The 23,578-nt window shown below is 28.7% G+C and overlaps 2 protein-coding genes and 1 pseudogene across 4 annotated transcripts; 1 reads left to right on the forward strand and 2 right to left on the reverse strand.

The window, feature by feature from the left end:
* Positions 1-1,516: 1,516 nt before the first annotated feature.
* Positions 1,517-6,491, reverse strand: LOC107422476 (alanine--tRNA ligase-like; annotated as a pseudogene).
* A 10,952-nt stretch (positions 6,492-17,443) lies between these two features.
* LOC107409386 (receptor like protein kinase S.2) lies at positions 17,444-20,594 on the forward strand. The gene has a single exon (XM_016016820.4). It carries the CDS (start codon positions 17,658-17,660, stop codon positions 20,502-20,504), a length of 2,847 nt encoding a protein of 948 aa, XP_015872306.3. The 5' UTR covers positions 17,444-17,657; the 3' UTR covers positions 20,505-20,594.
* On the reverse strand, positions 20,086-23,432 carry LOC125423431 (probable calcium-binding protein CML22). 3 transcript variants are annotated; one of them, XR_009638338.1, is made up of 6 exons: positions 23,165-23,432; positions 21,861-22,100; positions 21,538-21,746; positions 21,265-21,439; positions 20,999-21,173; positions 20,086-20,224 (listed from the first exon to the last, which is right to left on the reverse strand). XR_009638338.1 is itself a non-coding variant. In XM_048477631.2 (5 exons), exons 1-5 carry the CDS (start codon positions 23,178-23,180, stop codon positions 21,058-21,060), a joined length of 756 nt encoding a protein of 251 aa, XP_048333588.2. In that variant the 5' UTR covers positions 23,181-23,432; the 3' UTR covers positions 20,840-21,057. The 3 variants fall into 3 exon arrangements, 2 of the variants coding, with proteins under 2 accessions (XP_048333588.2, XP_048333589.2); XM_048477631.2 differs by lacking the exon at positions 20,086-20,224 and having other exon boundaries at positions 20,840-21,173; XM_048477632.2 differs by lacking the exon at positions 20,086-20,224 and having other exon boundaries at positions 20,840-21,173; positions 21,547-21,746; positions 23,165-23,430.
* Positions 23,433-23,578: the final 146 nt, after the last annotated feature.

The following is a 23,578-nucleotide window of genomic DNA, read 5'->3' on the forward strand; positions in this document are numbered from 1 at the left end:
TTTTTGAGTTTGACCGCTTTTTCTTAAACACGCATAAAATTTTTTTTACTACTGTTAGTCTACATATATATAACAATGAACTTGCAAACGTAAAAAAATATGTTTAATATAAAACAGTAAAGCTGTAATTCATTTTTTTAGTATAAAGAATACTTTTAGTTTTAATAAATTGAACATATTTATGTTATTCGGTTGATATATACTAAACAATTTGATATTGAAAAGCCGAAGTTTGATGGCTAAAGGTATATTTGAAATTTATGTAAAAAGGCAATAAAAGAAGAAAAAATAACATTGTAAAGAGAACTACAATTATTATTATTTTTTTTTATTTATTTTTTTTTGGGTTGAAAGATAAAGAACAACCCTTCTAAAAATATCTCAAATTTCACAAAAATCAAACAGCCATTCATACATCAGCCTGTAATATTGGAAGTATATCACTTTTGACCTCCTCCATGCAAACTCTTAACAATGAAAGGATTAAACTAAAACTGATTACTCTTTATGATTTTGTGGACATGGGTTGGTTTGCTTTTCTTGGGCCCAGTCAATCAATTTTGGGGTTTTTGCAAAATTTGGGCCAAAAACTTGCTTTATAACGAGGCAGACCGCAACAATATATTGAAGAAGGCTAAGAGAATCATATGGGTAAACCCAATTTAAGTCCAATCTTTTTCGATCTCTACCATGTTTCCCAACAAATAATACTACATCCATAAAAAGTTCACTAAATAATGAGATAAAATAATATAGCATTATTTTATTAATTTATGTATTTAATTATATTTATTTTTTAAAAAGTTTACATATAGGATCATATAAATTTATCAATTAATAATTAAAAAAATAATAATACATCATATTTATCATATCATTTATTGTATTATTTGGTAAACTATTTAGTGAATTTTTTAATATCTTTTACATTATTGACAAAAATATAATAACTTTTTATTAAATTTTTTAACCAAATTTTAGTAAATAATAAGTTGGCATTATGTAATTGATTTTTCCTCCTACAGGGCATTAATAGTCTATCAACCACTCATATATTACCATATCATTGTTTGCCTTCAAGAGTGACAATTTTGAAACCCAGTTTTCGAACACAAAGAAAAGCCTCGTGAACAAATTTACATTGCTTTTTTAGTTTTACATAATGGTCTATTATGAATCAAATTTTTTTTTTTTTTTAATGTCCAGTTCTTTAAAAATTCAGCAAAATATATATACCAATTGACGATATATGACCCAAATTGCACTTCTTCAAATTCCTACCAAAAAAGTAATTAATAAATATTAAAAAAAATAAAAAATAAAAAACATATTATTCAATGTTATTCAGTTCTACTATGGCCACCATCATACCGTTTAATAATTTCACTAATTAAACTACTATTTGATTTTCTTGTTTATTTACATTTGGGAGTCTCTTTTTTTTTTTTTTTTTCCTCCCCTTGAGTAACTGATAACATAAGGCCTAAAACAGCAAAAAATATGGCACTTCAATCCTTCATCTCAGTTGCGTGGATGCAAATAATTCTGCAAGAGCCAGAGCCTCGAGTTCATGAGATGCATTGTTCCCTGAAATTTTCATTTCAACATATACATTAGAATTATCTATAAAATGAATGCTGAATGACACATCAAAACTTTTATAATATCATGGAGAAGAACAAACAATATCAACACCCTTTGTAGTTCCAAGTATGGAAAAAGAACTAACCTGGCCACTCGCAAGCCCCCCTTCTCCTTGCCTCATCTTCCCTTTATGGGGCCTAAAGCTGCTTTCAACCACTCTCAAACCTCCAAGTGCTTGCTGTTCTCTTTTTCTCTGCACTCCAGCACATACAACTACCTTATATGTAGTTTCATCTGTGCTGAAAACAATAGCAGATATTCCCTGTCCACAATTCTCAAATTTTGTAGCTCCAGCATAAGCTCAAGTTGACAGAAATTTAGCATAAAGGATCTCAAGAAGATGCCTAATATTATTGGCACTAAAAGGATTTCAAGAAGATGCCTAATTTGACACATATTACAAAGACATAAAGTTCTAGATAATATACACATTGTATATTCGTAGATGAGATTTTATATTATTCTACTAGATATTTATATGGATTATTCTAGAAAGAATACTAACTCTATTAGTCTAAGATAGTCTTGGATCTTCTATAATTTTCTGGACATCTCTTGAATTCTTATAACTTTTATTAAATTCTAATGAAAAATGTAGAACCTTTCTGCTAAGCTTCCAGAATTCCAATCCTTTTTGCGCGGGTAGTGACAATAAGCTCAAGTTGGCAGAAATTTTACATAAAGGATTTCAAGAAGATGCCTAATATTATTGGAACTAAAAGATTCATAGCAATGGGGATATAAAATTGAATTTTATATGCAGTGAACGGGTTAAAAACCTTGTGCTCTATAACTTTCATAATAGCTTCACGAACTGCAGTTAGAGGTGGGCAAAATCCAATCCAACCTATTCAACCCGTCTAATTTAATTTATTTTTAACGATTTGGATTGGATTTTTATATTAATTGGATTAGGTTCAAAATATTATAAATTGTATGGATTGGAAAGATAAATCCAATCCAATCCAATTTAATCCAAATAATATATTATATAATTAAAAAATTATATATTTTTAATTTTTTTCATTTTTATATATTAATTTTAATATATTTCTTTCATTTTTATATATTAATTTTTAATTTCTTTCCATTTTTATATATTAATTTTTAATATATATATTTTTCTTACATCTCCAAATTCCAAATCGATTTTTGAGTGAATGAATTTTGATGAATGTATTATTTTACATTATTTGTTCTAACAATTTTAATTTAATTTTGTAGGAGTAAGATGATAACATTAATGCTTGCTACTTGATAAGTGTATGATGTATATTATTTGCGTAGACTATGTTATATTATTCTAATTATAATTTATTATTTATATTTTATATTTGAAAAATTTTTATTTGTATTATATATTTATAAATTAGTATGTTTCAAACAGATCAACCAATCCAAACCAAATCGATCAGAAATGGTTTAATTTGGTTTAGATTTAACGTTTTTATGATTAGATTTGGATTGTATATTAGAAAAATCGATAAATATGGATTGGATTGTATTTCGGTCTAAAACCGAATCAACTCAATCCATGTCCACTCCTAACTGCAGTTACATCCAAACCCACATTAACATGGGATACAGAATGCCTTCCCATCTAAAACAGCAGCTTCAGCAATCTCATTTGTAAGCTTGATGGCTCTCTTTCAATTTTCTTCTGCAATCTTATTTCGTGCTTTTTCTCACTTGGTTCTATAAAAAAGGTAACAATAAACAAATGTTTTGAGTGGAATAGGAGAAGATACAAGTAAAGAACAATAGAGGCAAAGCCCATGTGACATTCTAATTAGCCTTGCTGCAATATCTGATGCAGGGCTAAAGAACAATAGGGCAAAACCCATGTGACATTCTAATTAGCCTTGCCGCAACATCTGAAGCAGGGCAATCTTGCTCCTGCTATCAGCTTTTCTGGCAGCTGGAATTGGTGCTGAGTCCACCCGACTATGCAAGGAAGCAACTTTCTGTAAAGGAAAAAGTGAAAATTTTTACCAACTGCATAAACCACAGAAATTCTTATAAAGTGCTTTATCATCAAAAGTCAATGCTATCTACTATAAAACAATATCTCAAACACTATTAGTAGTAGCATAATGGTATAATTTTGAAAAGGAATACCATTTCTAACAAGCTTCTTTCTGTCTTGGATGCATCATTCACTTCCTGCTCATGTAAGCATGCCAATTCCATTGCTTTAAAAGCACTATCAGCTTTCACAGCAGTTATTCGTCGTATTCCTTTAGCAATTCCTTCTTCGGATAATAGTGCAAAGGCCTTAGCTTCTTGTGTATTTTCTATATGGATCCTTAGATGTGTCCAAAAGATCAAACTCCAGAAACTGCTCGCAAACTATAGATGCGCTTGGTTTCTTCCAAGCTTGCTGCCTTCGCGAAAACATCTAATTCAGCTTTGATTTGATCATTTACAGTTGACTCAATTTTTCTCAAATGGTCAGCATCTACTGGCTTTTCTATTAAAATTTCAGAAGCATATAAAAGATTTTCTTGTGCACAAATTAAATATTCTATTTTAATCTATCAAAATTAACCAAGTTTACCATTAAAAAAATCAAATATTAGCTTTTAAGAAAGAACAATGGAACCTCTCTGCTTGACATTTTCTCCATGTTCTTTATGCAATTATGTTACAAAATTTTAAGAACTACATTTCAAAAATAAAAATAAATAAATTAAAGCAAAAACAAAATCAGAAAAACAGATAGCAGATGGCAGATGGCACTGGAATTTGAGTATAACCGAAGTCCAAAGTTCAGCATGTGCGTGTAGGTTTGGTTAGCGGCGAACAGTTTACGCCTGTCAATGTCATAGTCAACCTGTACCAAAGCACAGAAAACAGTACTACATTCGAAATAATTATCGAAAATACGTATAATTAAAATGGGCACCGAAGTGTGATAACAAATAATTACCTTGCAACTGACTTTGTCATCAACAGAGAATCTGTCGCTCTCTCCATATAAATATTGTAAGAATTTTTAGGAGTAGAAATTATAAATAAATATTGTTATTATATTTAAAATATTAATATTTTATTTTAAAATAAAATAAAAAAATATAATATATTAGTAAAAAACATAATTTTAGAATGTAAAGATGTTTTTTTTATTGGAAATAAAGCAACTTTTATCATTTTATATATTCTGAAGTATTGAGTTTTTAATATAGATGCAATATTTTTTATAATAACAATTTTTTTTCTACTACTGAAACATAATAACAGAAAAAAATATTTGTTATTTTATTTCATTATTCATTCATATAAAAATTATTCATTGTTTCTAAAAATTTAAAATGCTATTATTCTCATAAAATAGTCATTGTATCTTGAGAGATGTTCACCATTTATTAGACCGTTGAGCACCAATGCGGGACAAAAATTGTCTTAAAACAAAAGAATCAAATTTTTGCCTCCACTAACAGATTTTTCTATCATTTACTTCTTATATGTGTATATGGTGTTTATGTATTTAATAGAAAAAAACCCATATTTAGAATAACAAATAAAACCTCCAAATATTTGAAAATTACTAACTTGAAACAAGCCAAAGGGGTCTTCAATATATCCATTATCAAAAATCTGCAATCAAGAAAATAATGTTGAAGTGTAACATTGCAAATAAGCAAAAGTATATCAAAATAATTCTTTTGCAAATGCGATACATCACTTAAGTCCAATCAAGTCAAAAGCAAAAAAGTAAATTATTCATTCCTACTGTATGAACAATAATAGGTATACAAACTGAGGATTTACGTTACCTGACCACCTTGCTCAGCATAGAAACTGGTAGACTCTAAAAATATACCAACTTCATTGCCAGAATCAGCACTTTCAACAAATTCAAAACCTGTGAAAATTGCTTTTATCACACTCTCATGATTCTGAAAAGATGAGCAGAAAAAACATGTCAACATTGATTGAAGTAATGGAAGTTATTAAACAACACAAGAAAATGTTGACTTACAAAATCGAAATTCCACAAACAGACAAAAATAGATTACTCAAGTATTTATCCTATTTCCTGTAATCAGTAAAGTGCTCCCAAAAGCTCAAGCAACATCCACATAAGCAAATCAAAATTGTAATGATATAACAGGCTTTTGGGTTTGCCTTGTTTGCTTGTTTTGTTATTGAGTTACAAAAATTCAAAATTGTAATGAAAAGTACGCCTAATGCAGAAAAGTTTCACCTAAAATGGAAAGAACTAGGAACGTGTTTTATCTTGACAAAGAGTAAACATTCTAATAAAAGATCTAATGTAGAATTAAATGTGAAAAATGAGAATGTACACCAACCTCGGGCCACCTAAATTTGACAGAATCCTTTGTCACTGGAATTCCCTTCTGGTGCAATGCTGCAGTAGCATCAAAATCCATAACTATAGCAGCACCACCTTGCTGAATTTCTTTACTTTCATAGATAAAATATCCGCTCCATTAGAATAATTAATATTCTTGAATCTTCAACTTCTTTGGTGGTAATCAGCACCATATTCGAAAACATGGTTTACTATACGTAGATGTATAAAAGTGAAATCACTAAGGAAATTTAGTACCTTATTTTGAGCACTCCTTGATCTTTATCTTGCCTCATTCATAGCATTGTTCAAACCCTCAATATCTACTTTTAAAGCCCTTTTCTTCTGCCATCGACTTTAGAGAAAAGAGTTATTAGGAGACTGGCATATAATAGTTTATTATAAAAGAACAATGAACTCCACAAACCTGTGTCAAATCCAATGGGAAACCATATGTATCCCACAAAACAAAAGCATCCTGCAGCCAAAATATAAAGGGGGTTGCATTAATGCATAGCCACAGGTAAAGCATGAAGCTGATCCCTAAATAATAGGCTTTATCATGTTACTGGTAATTTGAATAAAAACAGAATCTCACATAAGATTTCTCCTTGTAAACATTTGACATTTTGTATAAATTTTAGTAGATTTATTTAGTACCTTTTGTATTGTTTTTCTTATACATTTCTTGTACATTCTCCAATTAAAAAAACCCTTTATATCGAAAATTAAAAATAATAATAATAAATAAATGATATAGATATTTAATTTTATTAAATATATATGTTAAAATACATGATTAAACTAAATCGGCAAAAAAGCAATTATTCAAAGGGACAGAGACAATGCAAGAGTTTCTTATATATATATATATAGTTTGAGGGATACAGTGAAATTTTTTTTTTTTTCCAACGTTCCAACTTGCAGATGATGAAATTTCAGCTAGGCTAAGATTTAGAACCATGATCTAGAGGTTTATTTTCAAAAGTTTTTACTACTGCATTAAGCCTACGAATACTGAAGGGATAAAATGATTGAATGTTCCATTTGTCCTATTTCAAAAGAGTGCAATGTAATTGCCAAAAAAACATGTTGCTATCGCACGAAGTTTATTAAGATAACACTAGCTGTGCTTAAAAATAAATAAATAAATAGATTAAAACTATTTAGTTTTAACTAAAATATTAAGATTATCTTCCTTTTATATATGTTTTGTGAATGCTATAAGCTCATGTGCATTGAATTACAAAAATAAATCTTAAAGATTGTAAACCATATGCATGGTATGGTACCCATAATGATAATAAGAAGAACATACATAATCCACTTCGAAATTATTATAGGAATGCATTTAGTAGTTAGTTTTTCTAATGAACCTTAATTTTTTTAATTACTGTAATATCATGAATTTAACTTAAATTTCTTCTCTTAATAATTTAAACTATTTATTCATTTTAAATTTCTTTTTTAATAATTTAAACTATTTATTAATTTTTCTTTTTCTTTTTAATATTCTCATTTAGTTTCAAAAGATTGTTTATTATTGATTTCTTTTATCTTTATCATTTTGATAGTCTTTTGAATCTAAAATGTATAGCAAAGTGTAACAATTAGTTATCCGAAATAATAATTAAAATATAAACATCTCACACCCATATGATGGGAAGGAACATGATGGGCTGGGCTCGTAAATTTATGTTCATTCTTCTTCTTGGGCTTTCTTTGCCAATCCTTCTTTGAGACTACTTCATCAATTTTTCTTTTTTTTTTTTTTTAAAAAAAATTTCCGGAATGATGTAAAATGAATTTATTCCTCAAATAAATAATATTATTTTCTTCATTTTATATGTATAAAATTTGTTTCAAGTTAAGAGAATTGAAATTTTAAGTCTTATTGTTTTTTTTTTTTTTTTCTCTTTTTGGTAAAGGTCCTATTGGCCATTGAAAAGTTAGGATTTGATACCTCTTTCTTGATCACCTTCTTACGTTCCATATTTAATGATCCAGCCGTAGAATTTTTCCGGACCACTAGCTTTATTGCTGAGGAATCCTCATCCAAAATTGAATGCTATACAAGCATGTAATGCATTGAAAATTCCACCACAAAATTGGAATTAGACAGTTCATTCATGCAATCCATATGAAAAAAATAAATAAATAAATAAATTCTATATATGCATGAACAAATATTTATTTCATTACCAACAAAAAAAAAAAAAAAAAGACAACAAATATTTATTTCAAATTTCTTCTTTTTTATTTGCTATATTACTTAATATAGCAGGACTTAAACCTTATAATAAAACTAATTAATAAAAGTTTACTTTTTTTTAGCTTTTCTTATGGTCCTATATATATATATATATATACATTCTCTAATAGATATCCACCAAGTATCATGTAATTTTATGATTAATCTGGTATTATTTGTTTGTTTCTTGCTAATTATACAAGCACATGACCAAGAAATATAAATTAAAAAAAAAAAAACCCTAAAAGATTTTGAAATGTTAGCTAGATCCTAAATGTGTTTATAAAATATATGTGACTTGTTGAATTCATTTTTTTAATTTTTTGATAATTATATTTAGGAGGCTTAGGGAGTGTATTCAATTTAGAGTTTGATGGATTTAAAATGAGCTATAGATTTTAAAGAATTTGATGGATTATTATAAAATTCTAACTACTCCATAAAAATTTTATAAGAATCCAACGAAATTTTTGGGTTTAATACTGAATTTCATATTCACAATTTTCTTCACAATTTTACTATTAAAATATTTTCAAATGCATTAAAATCCATTAAAATCCATTATTTTTTAAAATTATTTACTTTTTAAATACCATCAGATTTTAAAAGAATTCTACAAAATTCTAATAAAATATATCTAGATTTTAATGGATTTTTATAAAATCTATGAAAATCTGAATTGAATATCATTAGACTTGTATGTACTCTTTTAAAATCTAAATCGAATACCTCTAAATTTTTAAACATTTTTAAAATCCTTCAAATTCTAAATTGAATACACCCTCTTTATTTATATTATATATATATATATATATTTATATATTAGAAATTTCTTTATATATGTAGACTAATAGGGTGGCATGATTTGAATTGATTCAGTTTTTGGTGAAAAACCCATTTAAATCGAACTAATTAGTTAAGTTCTAATACAAATCCAACCAAAACCATTCATTGAAACAAAAAATAAAATAAAAAAAATAAAAAAAAACCCAATGAATCAAAGCATATTAGTTCGGTTTGGTTTATGGATTAAATTTTGGTATATTATTGTATTTATAAAAGTAAAAAATTGAATTTGAACTTTAAAATTTTATTAATATAGGCTTTTAAAATTATTTTAGGCTTAAGTATTTAAAACATATTTATACTTAAGTCCTTTAGTGATCTTTACACCTTTATATTACATTTCAAAATTGAATATTTAGACATATATCATAAATTAAAATTTTATATATTAATTTAAGCTAATATAAATATATCTATATATATATATATATATAATAAGATATAATAAATAAACATTATTATAAAATGTTCTATTATTAAAATTAAAATATAAAATAGCATAAATGACAATATAAAGATACATAATTTTTTTGAAAAAATATTAATTAGTAGTTTAATTTTAATAATTTAGTTTGAATTGGATTGGATTGAAAAAACTCTCAACCCACAAACTGAATGAAACCCATTCGATTTTTAAAACTTTTCAACCGGACCATGCTGATTAATGTTTAAAAAAATAAAATAAAACAATTTTTTTTTTTTTTGACATTTGATTTAGTTTTTTTCCCACTTCTATGGGTGGGTCCTAGGAAAGGTTGGCCCATTAACAATAAATACACAACTTTTTTTCTTTTCTTTTCTTTTCTTTTCATAATAAATACACAACATTAGTGCTTACCGATACATGACCCCACCTGTTTTCTCTTAATGCTGTCAGCTGGCTCAGCTCTATCCAGTATCTAGAAACCATCACTAGCTTGGTCTTTTTTCCCTTTTTTTTTTTTTTTTTTGTCTTACTGGAACATTCTAGTATGGTCTTGCATTAACAATGTAACATGTTGCATTATAAATTAAAAAATGTTAATTTCATTATATTGTTATATGGTAAAATAAAATGAAGCGATTTTGATTAACCACTCATATTTGCATTTGAAAAATTATATATTTAAAATAATTTAATGAGATTAAAAAAATTATTTTAAATGAATATATATATATATATATATAAGATTTCTATGGTACGGATAATTTAGATATGGATGCATCCAAAATTAATATTTTTTGGATGAAAACATCGATTTTGCTGTAGCAAAGCCGACATTTTTATTTAAAAAATATCGATTTTGAGTGCCGTCAGCAAATGAACCTTCTACATTGTAGAATTTTTCTATATATATATATACAAAATGATTCTACAATGTGGACAGTTCATATGCTGATGCATCCAAAATCGATATTTTTCAGATACAAACATGAAACATGCATTTTGCTGTACACTGTACATATTAAAATTTGATATTTGCATCAAAAAAACGTTGGTTTTAAATACAATTCATATGAGATTATTCGCACCATATAATTATCCTATATATATATATATATATATATATAACAAAATATAATTTAACATATATAAATCTTTTTATTAAAAGAGAGTAGTAATAAAATACAAAAGTTTAGATATTAAAGTTATGAGAATGACTACTACATTACGTCATCCTATGTACCAATTCACAGTCATCATTATAAATTCTTATGCATCCGTAATTCGTGTGAAAATTATTACCATTGCTTTGATAAGATATTTGATTATGCTATTTACCAAAAAAAAGAGGTTTACTATGTTCAACATAAGAAACCTATGTGCATGTATATAAATATAATTTTTATCTTGTTATTTTTATCTTGTAAATTATACTTCAAATTATAATGAAAAATATGGTAATATAACAAAGTTTAAAATAACGTTTGATATAAGAATAGAAAATAAAAAAAAAAATTGAGAATTTCTATTTATGTGTTTAGTAAAAATTTTGATCTAAAATCGAAGTTCAGCCTTTATAAATATTTTTTAAAAAAAGTTCAAATTCGATAAAAATTAAATTTTATGTTTATTTATATATTTCTAATACGTGATAATCAATTTAAATTTAAATATAATAAAGATATTTTAAAATTTATCCAAATTAAAACATAAGAGTAATAATTTTATATTTTTTCAAATAAAAACATATCTATTCCTATGGAATAGTTGTTGTCAAATTCAAAAATTTACCAAATATAAAAAAAAAAAAACAAAATCTATGAAATAGAAATTTTATTTCTATATTTATTTAATAAATTAAATATGCCCTAAAAAATATAGTTTAATAAATTATTTAAATCTAAAAATTTAATAGAGCAAGTGATAAACTTTTAATATTTTACTACATTATCATATTTTTCATTATAATTTAAATGATTGATAATCATCAAAAGAAGAAATATTAAATATTAATGGGGGTTGTTAGGAATATACATAGTGCGGCCTGAATGTGAAACGAAATATAAATAATTATATTTAACCTCAATCATTGATTAAAAAAAAAGGGGAGTTGGTTTCTTAGACTTTCTTGAGGTTCAAAATGTTAAGATATAATTTTGTGACAGTTAATTAATTAGTGTGTGTTAAACCATGGTAAATGTGTACATGGTAGGTGTTAGGTAATAGTTTAACCAGCTAACCAACTCACCTCTTGTTTGGATTAAGAGTTTAATTATAAGGTCATTCTCTTTCTTCTTTTGGTCTAAAAAATTCTCACTTACAATTTGATGAAAATGGAGTAGGTGGGGTTTTTTATAAGCAAATTCTCATTTTCTCTTCCTTCTTCTTTTTGTCACTAGTTTTTTTGTTTTTTTTATATTCAAAAATAATATTGCATCATGGTATGTACAAATACATATGTAAAGTTGGCATGACTGTAAAAGGAAAAATACAAAGAGAAATAAAATTCGATATCAGGCAAGACCGATGATTTACCGCAGTAATGAAGCTTTATTTTCTTCTTCTTTTTTGAGAGTAAGTATATAGTTTAGGAGTTTCAAATTAATTTCTGGAAAATTGTCTAGTAATTTGTTTTTTTAATTTTTTAAAATATTAATTAGGTTCCTTAATAAATAATCAATGGAACTTATTTATCGGTTTTGTTTTTTTGATAATGATATTCTTATCGGTTTCGTTCAATGAAAAAATTGTGGAAAATGAGGAAATGGAAATCAAAAGCTTGAAAAGTCGAAATTAATGGGAATTTGAATTTTTTTGAAAAATTGAAAATTTTCTGTGTTTGAATGGTTTTCGAAAGGAGAAAATTGTAAGTCCTATGAAAATTAAATTTCTTAATAGGTAAAAAAATGAATACTCAAAAAATATTAAAATTCTTTGAAAAATTAATTTTATATAATTTTTAAAAGACAATTATATTTTCAATTTTTAAAATATAAATTATCTAATTATTTATAAATTTTAAATATCCTGGTACAACCTAAAAACTTTAAAAAATAATTCATAGAAAATTGATTATTTAAAAACAATTCTCAAAAATTAATTCCTTCCAAAATTTGAAAATTTCCCATACAGGGCCTAAATGATGTTAAATTCCTTTATTTTTGCTACGTTGGAAAAATTTTAACTATGACACCCTCTCATTAAATGTGTACTTACTATATCATTTTTAAATCAATATACATAATGTACTGAATAATTTATCATTATAATGCATATGGACACTGTGCTAACATGACAAACATTAATTTCATTTTATACCATAAATATTTTTATTTATTAAGGCAGCAATTCAAGGAAAATTTTTCAGAAGCCAAATTGAGATTTTTAATTGTGTACACATTCAATTTAACGCGTCCAAATCGAGATTAATCATATTTATATAGAAAAAAAATATTTTGTAAAAGATAATTATTTAACTTCAATTTGGCTAGGATCATCACAATAATACAGTCAAATAAAGTGGGAAGATTTTCATCTTTAACAAATAATAAAACACAATAACAAAGATTCACAATTGAATTTTTTTTATTTTTCTAGAACGAAGAATTGAAGAAGAAAGATCTTGTCATTCACATAGCTAAGCTAAGAAATTTAATAATATGAATTGTATGTATTCTATTTACAATTTCGTTTTCTTTCTTTCTTTCTTTTTATTTTATTTTATTATTTTTTTTTTTAATTTTTGACACGCATAGTTTCGTTTCCAAAATCCTAATTTTATTTTATTTAATTTTTTTAAAAACAAATAATTTAAATGCTAATATTTGAACTTTAACTAACGCCTAGTCGACAAAATAGACTTATTACGAATATTTATGAGTATTACTCAAATTTAGTCAGAGGAGCATACGTATATGTATAAATATATATTATATATACACACAATATTATAGATTGACCGTATATATATTCATGTCACACATCCAATCAATTTTCTAACTTTGCTTTTCGTGTGGAACAATATCAATATGAAAGATATGTGCAATAATTGAGGTAGTTCAATAATTACTGGAGTTGTTTTTTTCTTTTGACAATTTCCAACTCTACAAATGTCAAAGTGATATTACTGATGGATTATCACATACTTTTCCGATTGGGCAGTTTGAGTTCAAATAAAAAATGATCTAATTGTGGTATGAGACCAAAGATAAAAAAAGTGAGCACAAAAAAATCTTAGAATATTAGAATGGAAAAAAAAAAAAAAACTAAGTTTCTTCTGAATTAATTTGGTATTTTCAGGTGACTATATATTATAATAATTCCTTAAAATAGTCAACTTTTTCCAATATTTGTTTTAATTAAGTTAGTCCTCAACCTCAGTCAAAAAAAAAAAAAAAAAAAAAGTCCTTTAACCAAATTAAAGATAAGAAAAATTGTAAGCACTGTTATTGAGACTAATCCATAGAACATTTCGAGTAAGCCTTTAATCTTCCACCTCCTATATATTCCATTAGAATCTAAGATTCCCTCTCTATATATTTAAATAAAAAATTAATTTTGGCTTCTATATTGGTTTATATACCTATAAAAAATGTTGAATGGTATATGAGGATGATCTAGTGATAAGTATCTCATATTTATATCATAAAATTGTGAGTTCTAGATACATAAAAAAATATATATATATTGTTCAGTGTTACATTATTTTATTTATAATTTAATAATATATATATTTTTCATATTATTTAGTGTAGAAATCAATAGTGCTCATTATTATTATTATTATTATTATTATTTGTTTGTAAATTAATAAAAACTGATAATTGTAATTGGGTCTAACATTTTATTACCATTGACTATTGTGGTTTTGCAATTTAACCTCAAGATCTTCAAAAGTTGTGATTTAGGCCATACATTTAGTATTTATTACAATTTGAATCATATTTGATTTATTACATCTTATATAAGATGACCATTAACTAATCTATTAGTTAAAAGTTAAAATTCAAGTTGCAACAAATTAAAGGTTTAAATAGCAACTTCTAAATATCAAAAGTTTAAATGGTAAAACCATAAAAATAAAAGTACTAAATTGCTATAATCTTGTTTTAATTATACTCTAAAATGTTATGATAACTTCGAATTGAAGACCGAACATACCTTTATTGGATAGATATAAATATATATATCAATATAATTTTTGAAGTACAAAGTTTTGTTTTTTGGTTTTTTTTGTTAGTAATTTTGCTTCAACTATAAAGAAGTTGGTACAATTCACTCAAAATATAGTTTTTATTATGTCTTTTTTTTTTTTTTTTTTTTGGGTTTTGTATTGGCTTCTTCAACGTATAATAGAAAGAAATGGGGTACCTAATTACTTATGTAGCAAACATCTCTAATTTAAAACTAAAGCAATCATTGTGAGATGAGTCTAAAGGAATTAATTTAAAATAGGAAATACATTTTGTGTTGTCATAAAGTTACCATTACCCTCAAATTAGATAAAGAAAGATATCTCACAACATTTCATAGAAAACAAAAAGACATATATAAATTAATTTGTATGCAAAGTTTATAATAATAATAATAATAATAACACTCTAGGAAATGCATATCATTGCATCAATTTCCTGCTATTTTCATTTTCATTTTCTTTTTTTGGGTAAAATGACATCACCTACCATCGGTGTTTGTTATGTTATATTAAATATACATACCCAAGTCCAAAACTAGGCTATATAGGTCAATAGTGGTGGTACATATGGTTACACCATACTTGGTTGGTCTCTCACTCTGAGCCAAAAGTTCTACGTATGAAAGAAACACATTTATTTTTTAATAATTTTGGTTAACAGAAAATAATAATTATAATATATATATATATATATATATATGTATATATTAAGAAAAAGACCCTGAGGTACATGAAAAAATAAGCAAAAGTAGGCAACCCAATCACCCACCTTAAAACTACCCCATGCATCACCTGAAACAACCATATAACATGACATCCGAAAAGTAAAAACAAATTTTTTTTTTTTTTAATATTTTGAAATTCTTGCATACATTTTTTTATTTTTTTTTGGTTCTGATTCTTGCCTACATTTTTTTGGTAACATATTTTTCCTCATTATAAATAGGAGGGGTCCCATTATACTTGTCACAGCTGTGCCAAAATTGACTTTTTGTACATCTACATGACACATATAATTTTTTGTATAATGGCTTAAATAGCCTAGATCATCATCCTCTAACCAATTATATATAATTAGGTGTTAATGACTCCCATAATATGGATGACAATATTTATTATAATTTTTTTAATCATTTACAATATTCATCATAATTATATAGAACATTCTTGTTATTTTTCACCATAAATATTCTTTTATTCTTTACATAGAAAAGTACAATCAATATGGTTTCATTATTAATTAATTTTTATTTAAAACTGAAATTCAAAATACAAATGTGAACTCTCTAATAGCAATTTAATTAAATCGTGACATCGACTAATGGGTCCCTTGTTGACAAAATTACAATTTTCAATATATAACAGTCACTAATTGCGCCTTTGGATTTGGTTGTAGATTTACATGTACACATTGAAATATCATAATCAATAATCACTATCTGTTTAATGATACTTCAATTAGTCACTGTGTTTTCGTAATAACTTTGAAATTAAGAAACAACTGGTTTGGTTTTATCCAAAACTAAAGGTAAAAAAAGCTTGTGAAAGAACTTCCCCATCAACATATTTTATATTTATTGCATATAATCCAAAGTGTTTTAACTGCTTCTGTCTTTTGTCTTTTTTTTTTTTTTTTAATTAAAATGTACACAAAGTTTCCCATTTTTTTCAATCTTTTACGCAGTGCAAATCTACTTGACGTCAATCTCCACTTCCACCAGTTCCACCGTTTTTCGGCTGTGTATTTTAAGGGAAAAAAAAAAAAAAAAGGTGTAATTTTAAAGATATTCTTGCGTTTACAAAAATTAATATGAAACAACAAAATTTATTTTGTAACGCCCATGTACTTTTCCAATAATACTATAATAATTCAATCACTTTATAAGAAATTTAAATATTATCTATAACATATGGAACTTGAGTTAAGAAAATAATAAACTATATGGATAATGATTCAAATAAATTATTTTTCAATGATAATATTTAAAATTAGTGTCAACATGATATGTGAATATCTATTTTTAAAAACTTTGTTAAATAATATATAATTCATTTAAAAAAAATTATACAATTTTTTAAAAAATTAATAAAATATATAATTAATTAATAATTATGAATGTATTCATAGGCTTAGTTAAGTGGTTAACAAAATCAAAATACACTTTCGTATCCAAAATTGACATAGTTATACAGCCATTTTTTACCAATGGTCCTTCTGGAAAGTACTTTTTTCTTAGAACAAATTTTCAATGTCTATCATTTTTATAATTACTTTATTCTTTTTCTCGTGAAATCCATGTTCAATATATAGGGGTCATGATCTCTGACATTAATAATATAACAATAATAATTGAAAAAAATTCAATCTTTTTACAAATTTTTTAATGTTAAAATGTCTATGATATATTTATAATGTACTCTTCTATTAGAACAAATTTTCAATGTCTATCATTTTTATAATTGCTTTATCTTTTGTGAAATCCATGTTCAATAATATATAGATGTCATGATCTCTGACATTAATACCATAACAATAAAAAAAAACAACCAAAAAAAAAAAATCAATCTTTTTACAAAATGTCTCTGATGTATTTATAATATACTTGTAAACCCATTAAAAAAATAAAAAAACTACGTACATATGTCACAATCTTTGCCATTAATATGATGCTACCATTGCAACAAATTTCAAATTATTTTCAATCATTTTTTTTTTTTTTTTGGGTTTGTTTTCAAATATCAAATTTCAATTAGAGAAGTTGCCAAAAAAAGATACTGGCATGTTGTTGCCCTGTTGGGTCAATTTAATGTCTGGAGTTTTCTGTCCTGATAACCAGCCATGGTTTTAAAAGCTCCCAAGGGTCAACCATCTGAACCGTGTGCCACGTGTACCGCTTCCAAGGTGTAAAATCAAAACCATGATACATACAAATATAAAAGCATATGAATTTTGAACACTTTGTGTTCCAGAAACCAGAATTGTATGAAAGAAGAAAGGAGAAAGGCGAAGAAGACAAAGTTGAAGAAGCTACCCCTTTTTTTCTTTTCTTTTTTTTCTTTTAAATTTTGTTATGACATCATCAAAAGGGTAGGTTCTTTTGGCTGGTTCTTCTGCATACAATTCAACCATGCAACCTACCCATGTTTGAATAAGAAACACCCACACCAAAAAGGCACATCAAAACCAAGCATATCATATCACACAAATCCATACATATATTTTCAAAAACTTCTCAAAATCTCTGCTATTCTGCTCAACCATTTCAATTATCCTCCATGTCCAACTAGCTTCTACTTTCTCCAACCAATTTCACCATTTGTTCTCTCCTTTTCCTTCACCACCACCACCATCATGCAGCTAAACCGCCTGTGCATCATTTTACCGGCAGATTTTGATGAGATTGATCTTTCAGATCATAAACAAGTTTCTAAACCCAAAAAGGAAGAAGAGCCCAAGAGAGATAGCCAAAGAAGCTGTGGAAATCAAATTGTTAGTTTTCTCAAGGATTCCTTGTCTGGTTGTTATGGTAGCTGTTATCCTAAAAGAAGAAGAAAACAGCATTTCTCTGGTGTGTTTCATGATACAGATGGGATACAGCTTTCGGAAAAGGTTGGTGGTGATAATCCAAGGATCTTTAGCTTCGCTGAGCTTTATATAGGATCTAATGGGTTCAGTGAGAATGAAGTTCTTGGTAGTGGAGGTTTTGGCAGAGTATATAGAGCAGTTCTACCTAGTGATGGAACAGTGGTTGCTGTGAAATGTTTGGCTGAGAGAGGAGAGCGATTCGAGAAGACTTTCATTGCTGAGCTAGTGGCCGTTGCTCATCTTCGCCATAGGAATCTTGTCAGGTTAAGGGGATGGTGTGTTCATGAAGACCAGTTGCTTCTGGTTTATGACTACATGCCTAACCGTAGCCTTGACAGGATACTTTTCAGAAGGCCTGAAAACATGGGGTCACCGCCTCTTGATTGGGAGCTTCGAAAGAAGATAGTTGGTGGGTTGGCAGCAGCACTTTATTATCTTCATGAGAAGTTGGAAACTCAAATCATTCATCGTGATGTTAAGACGAGCAATGTTATGCTTGATTCTCATTACAATGCCCGGCTTGGAGACTTTGGCTTGGCTAGATGGTTAGAACACGAACTTGAGTACCAGACCAAATCATCGTCAATGAAAGATTACCAATTCAGGCTGGCAGAGACAACCAGAATTGGAGGTACAATTGGGTATTTACCACCCGAAAGCTTCCAAAAACGAAGCATTGCCACAGCAAAATCTGATGTTTTCAGCTTTGGGATTGTCATGTTGGAGGTTGTGTCAGGACGGCGAGCTGTGGATCTCACATATGCAGATGATCAGATTGTCCTGCTTGACTGGATCAGGAGGCTTTCCGATGAAGGGAAGCTCTTGCAAGCAGGGGATAGCCGGCTTCCAGATGGGTCTTACAGGCTTTCCGATATGGAATGCTTGATCCATCTTGGACTACTCTGCACACTCCATAATCCACAATCAAGGCCAAACATGAAATGGATTGTGGAAGCACTTTCTGGAAACATTTCCGGAAAATTGCCAGCTCTACCATCGTTTGAATCACACCCTCTTTACATCACTTTCTCATCTGAGACTAACAGCAGCACAAGTGCCAATACCAACACAACCAGGTCCACAACAGGAACAACTACCACAACTGCCACATCTATGTCATCAAATTATGTTACAGCCACAGGAGATACCATTTATGCAACTGCTGAAAATGGAGGCAGTGCTACCAACACCAACTCTTCTGAAAGCTTCCAGCATAGAACACCTTTCTCCATGATTCAAACTCCAAGAGAAATTTCCTACAAGGAAATTATATCTGCCACAGATAATTTCTCAGAATCAAGGAGGGTAGCAGAGCTGGACTTTGGTACTGCATACCATGGCTTCCTTGAAAACCGTCAGCATGTTCTTGTGAAGCGCCTCGGCATGAAGACATGCCCTGCATTACGGGCACGATTCTCAAATGAACTCCAAAACTTAGGAAGGCTGCGCCACCGGAACTTGGTACAGCTTCGCGGATGGTGTACCGAGCAAGGAGAGATGCTTGTTGTCTATGATTACTCAGAAAATCGCCTTCTAAGTCGCTTGCTTTTCCATCATGAACATAAAGATGGCCGTCCATTCCTGCAGTGGCATCACAGATACAATATTATCAGAGCACTGGCTTCTGCCATTCTTTATCTTCATGAGGAATGGGATGAACAAGTAATTCACAAAAACATCACCTCCTCTGCAGTTATCCTTGGTAAAGACATGAACCCAAAGCTCGGTTCTTTTGCTCTTGCTGAGTTTTTGACAAGAAACGAGCATGGTCACCATGTAATTACTACGAAGAGATCAGTTTGTGGGATTTTCGGCTACATGTCACCGGAGTACATAGAATCTGGAGAAGCAACAACAATGGCTGATGTTTACAGCTTTGGTGTGGTGATTCTTGAGGTGGTTAGTGGTCAGATGGCAGTTGACTTTCGGCGGCCTGAGGTGCTATTGGTGAAGAGGGTTCATGACTTTGAGGCACAGAGAAGACCATTGGACGAACTAGCAGATATTAGATTGAATGGAAAATACAACTACAAAGAACTGATGAGACTGATAAAGCTAGGAATTGAATGCACAGGCTCCAACCCTCAATCAAGACCAGGTATGAGACAGATTGTACGCATACTTGACGGAGATGACAAGTACTTTTCAAAACAAGTAAAAAACGAGAGCAGCGAAGATTGGAAACAAATGAATGCTTCTACTTTGTCCTTAATCAAGAGAATACAAGCTCTAGGAATACAGTGAATCTCAACAACATAATGAAGTCAAACATAGATTCTGTAAACAGTGTTTTTCCGAATATTGAGAGTTTTGAATTTGTATTTTTTTTGTTTTTGTTTTTGTTTCTGCCTTTTTTTTTTTTTTTTTTTTGGGTTTCTTTTAAAAACTTTTGTACACTATCTAGGCCAGATTTATGTATGTGTAAAATAGAATTCTGTATTGTGTAAAATAGAAGAGAATTATTATGTTCTCAGATGAATCTTTTCATACAAAGTTATGAAGCCTTACATATACATACACTGCTATGGAGCACCCATCAATAACTTCTCAGTTTTATTTACCAAGACAGGAGAAACAGATTAAAAAAAAGAAGATAATATTATAAAAAGAAAAATTCACTATGGTTCACAAAATAGTTCAGAACTCATTTGGGAAAAAGAGAAAAAGATAAATGAGCTAAACATGAACAACGGCTAAAAGTATATTTTTGCATGAAAGTTTCAGATATATATACACACATATTAAGCTGGCGTCACTTGGAACCGTCATTCCACTTTCATATATGCTGTCCATTATTTTAGTAACCTTCTGTAAGCGGTATTTCTTCATCTGTGTCAATTCCAACCCAATGGATGAATGCAAAGAGGAATTCTCTGAAACTTATCTTTCCATTCTTGTCCCAATCCATTTCTCCTGTAGTACCAAAAAAATCATAAGATGAATATTAAATGCTTCAAATGCAGCTACAGCAAAAAATTCTAAGTAAAGTGGAAGGAACAAGTACTGAATCGGGTCCTTGTGATTCGTGCGGGGGATCTTTCGGTAGGAGAAGCCTCATTCAATGCTTTGATCATGTCATTCTGGTTCAGTTTTCCACTACCACTTTTGTCCAGAAAGAGAAACACTTCAATTATGGTATCAAAAGTTGCCTCAAGCTCTGACGAACCCATTGTTGACGTCTAAAACACATCCAATAAACTATTAGAAATGACCAAATTGCAACTGCAAAATTTTTTCAATTGAAAAACAAAAAGAGAAATATCAGTATCAAGTTAACTGTGAATACAGTATCAGACGATGAAGGCTCCTTTAGGAGATAGATAAGGCATAAAAGAACAATAAATTCATTGAATTGTATCCCTTGACTTTCATCCAAGTCACAAGAATGAAAGAGATCATGAATTTCCGCATCTGAGAAATGTAGTTGAAGTTTCTTTATGCATTTTTTCAGTTCGTCAAGGTCAATACTTCCATTAGAATCCTCATCTACAACATAGAGAGACAGAGAAGACAGGAAGTTACTGTTCTTTAAACCTCGGAGTTAACATGTCAGAAAAATGAAAGTTTAAGAAAGATTATAGCAACCATCTTCTCACTTACCATACTGATCAAAAACACCTCTTATATTTTTCAATTCCTCTTTAAACTGAGGGAACCTCATAATAATGCTGTTGATTGACTTGAAATTGCTATGCCCTCCCGAACTTCTCTTGACTTCGATCAGTTTTCCCTCAAGCTTTGCATCCAACCACATATATTTGTTAGGTCTACCACAATGGCAGCACATGCCTCCTACTTTGTTGCAGAAAGACTTCAAAGAAGGGAAGAGTTGAGATTGACCTTCAAATAAGAAACAAGTTAAAATCAATATAACCTCAACAAAGAAGATTGAAAAATATCCCATGTCAATGTGGTAAAGGGTGGCAACATGATGATGACCATCTGGAGATGGCAGCAGAATTCACAACGCTAAATGACAATAGAGAGTTTGGTAAGAACATATGGTTCAGAAACAAGAACTTGGAAGTGGAAAGCTGGGGATTTTTCATGGGTGGTTGGTTATATTGGAAAATTTTATTTTTCTCCAACAAAAGTAATTAAAAAAATTAAAAAAGAAAGAAAGAAGAAATGAAGTAGCTCTAGAAATGCACCTCGAAAATACTCTGCAGAAGCAAATGCAAATGCACCGAAATTGTTTCTAATAAAAATTAAGCATTTTTTTCCCTCGTTGTATGGATTTTAGAAGAATTTTCCTTTCAAGAGAAAATTTCAGCATTTTCCTTTTTCTCAATCTTCCAAGATTGAAATCTATCTAAAAATTTTACTGACAACACTTTCTTGGAATTCTGAACTAAGAAAGCTCCAAGTTTCTCATACAGGATCAATTTTTTCCATTTCCAGACAACAAAAATCAGACCCATGCACATTACATACATCTCACACATCTTTATATATATAAATAGATATAAAGGCGTATGTAATTATTTATATTAATATCTATCAAACAATTATAAAGATCTGCTCAACCTTAATCTGCTAAGTTCATTACTATTAAACATGCATATATAAACAAGTCCTAGAACACCTGATTAACTTCTCAAAACAAGTATGCTCCCCAGTTTAAATCATATTATATACTCCAGAAAACTATATAATAAAACTTTAAATATCAACAAGCTGAATAATTGTACGGCCAAACCCATCAAAAAGCAACCAATTACAAACACTCGCAGAACACTGAAAATCAAATGGTACAGCGTACTGAAGTTGCAGAATATTGAACTCAAAAACATTGCCCACTTCATTTTTTGCAAGAATCATCTTATGGGTCTCTCAGAACACATCGTTTAGCAGCTCAAAAAGAGAAGCAAATGGAAAAATGTACAGAGAAAACATGAACTTACCCATGGAAGCCTTCATATGGAAATATCGAAGTGTGAAAGCGATGAAGCTAAAGTACTAGCTATAGTTATTGAAAGAGAGGAAGAGGGTGTCGAAGTGCAATTAGAGTGATTGGTGGTGAGAATAAAAAGCAGCACTTAGAGAGAGAGAGAGAGAGAAAGATACCAAGCAAAAAGGGGGAAGCAAAATGGGGTTTGCTATGGTGGATATGCCATCATAGCTTTGACGACAAGCATTGCTTGTAAAACATTATACCTTTTTTTTTAAAGTATCATTTTAACGGTATATTTAACAAGGAATATGGTTTTTGCTTCCACCTAAATTGAAGTTTAGAATATTCATTACTTACAATATTTCTTTCTTTTTTCTAATATGTATAGTTCTATAACAGTAAGTAATACTCGGATGACCAAAAT

The sequence above is a fragment of the Ziziphus jujuba genome, chromosome 3 (assembly GCF_031755915.1).
Source record: "Ziziphus jujuba cultivar Dongzao chromosome 3, ASM3175591v1".
Taxonomy (NCBI): Eukaryota; Viridiplantae; Streptophyta; class Magnoliopsida; order Rosales; family Rhamnaceae; genus Ziziphus; species Ziziphus jujuba.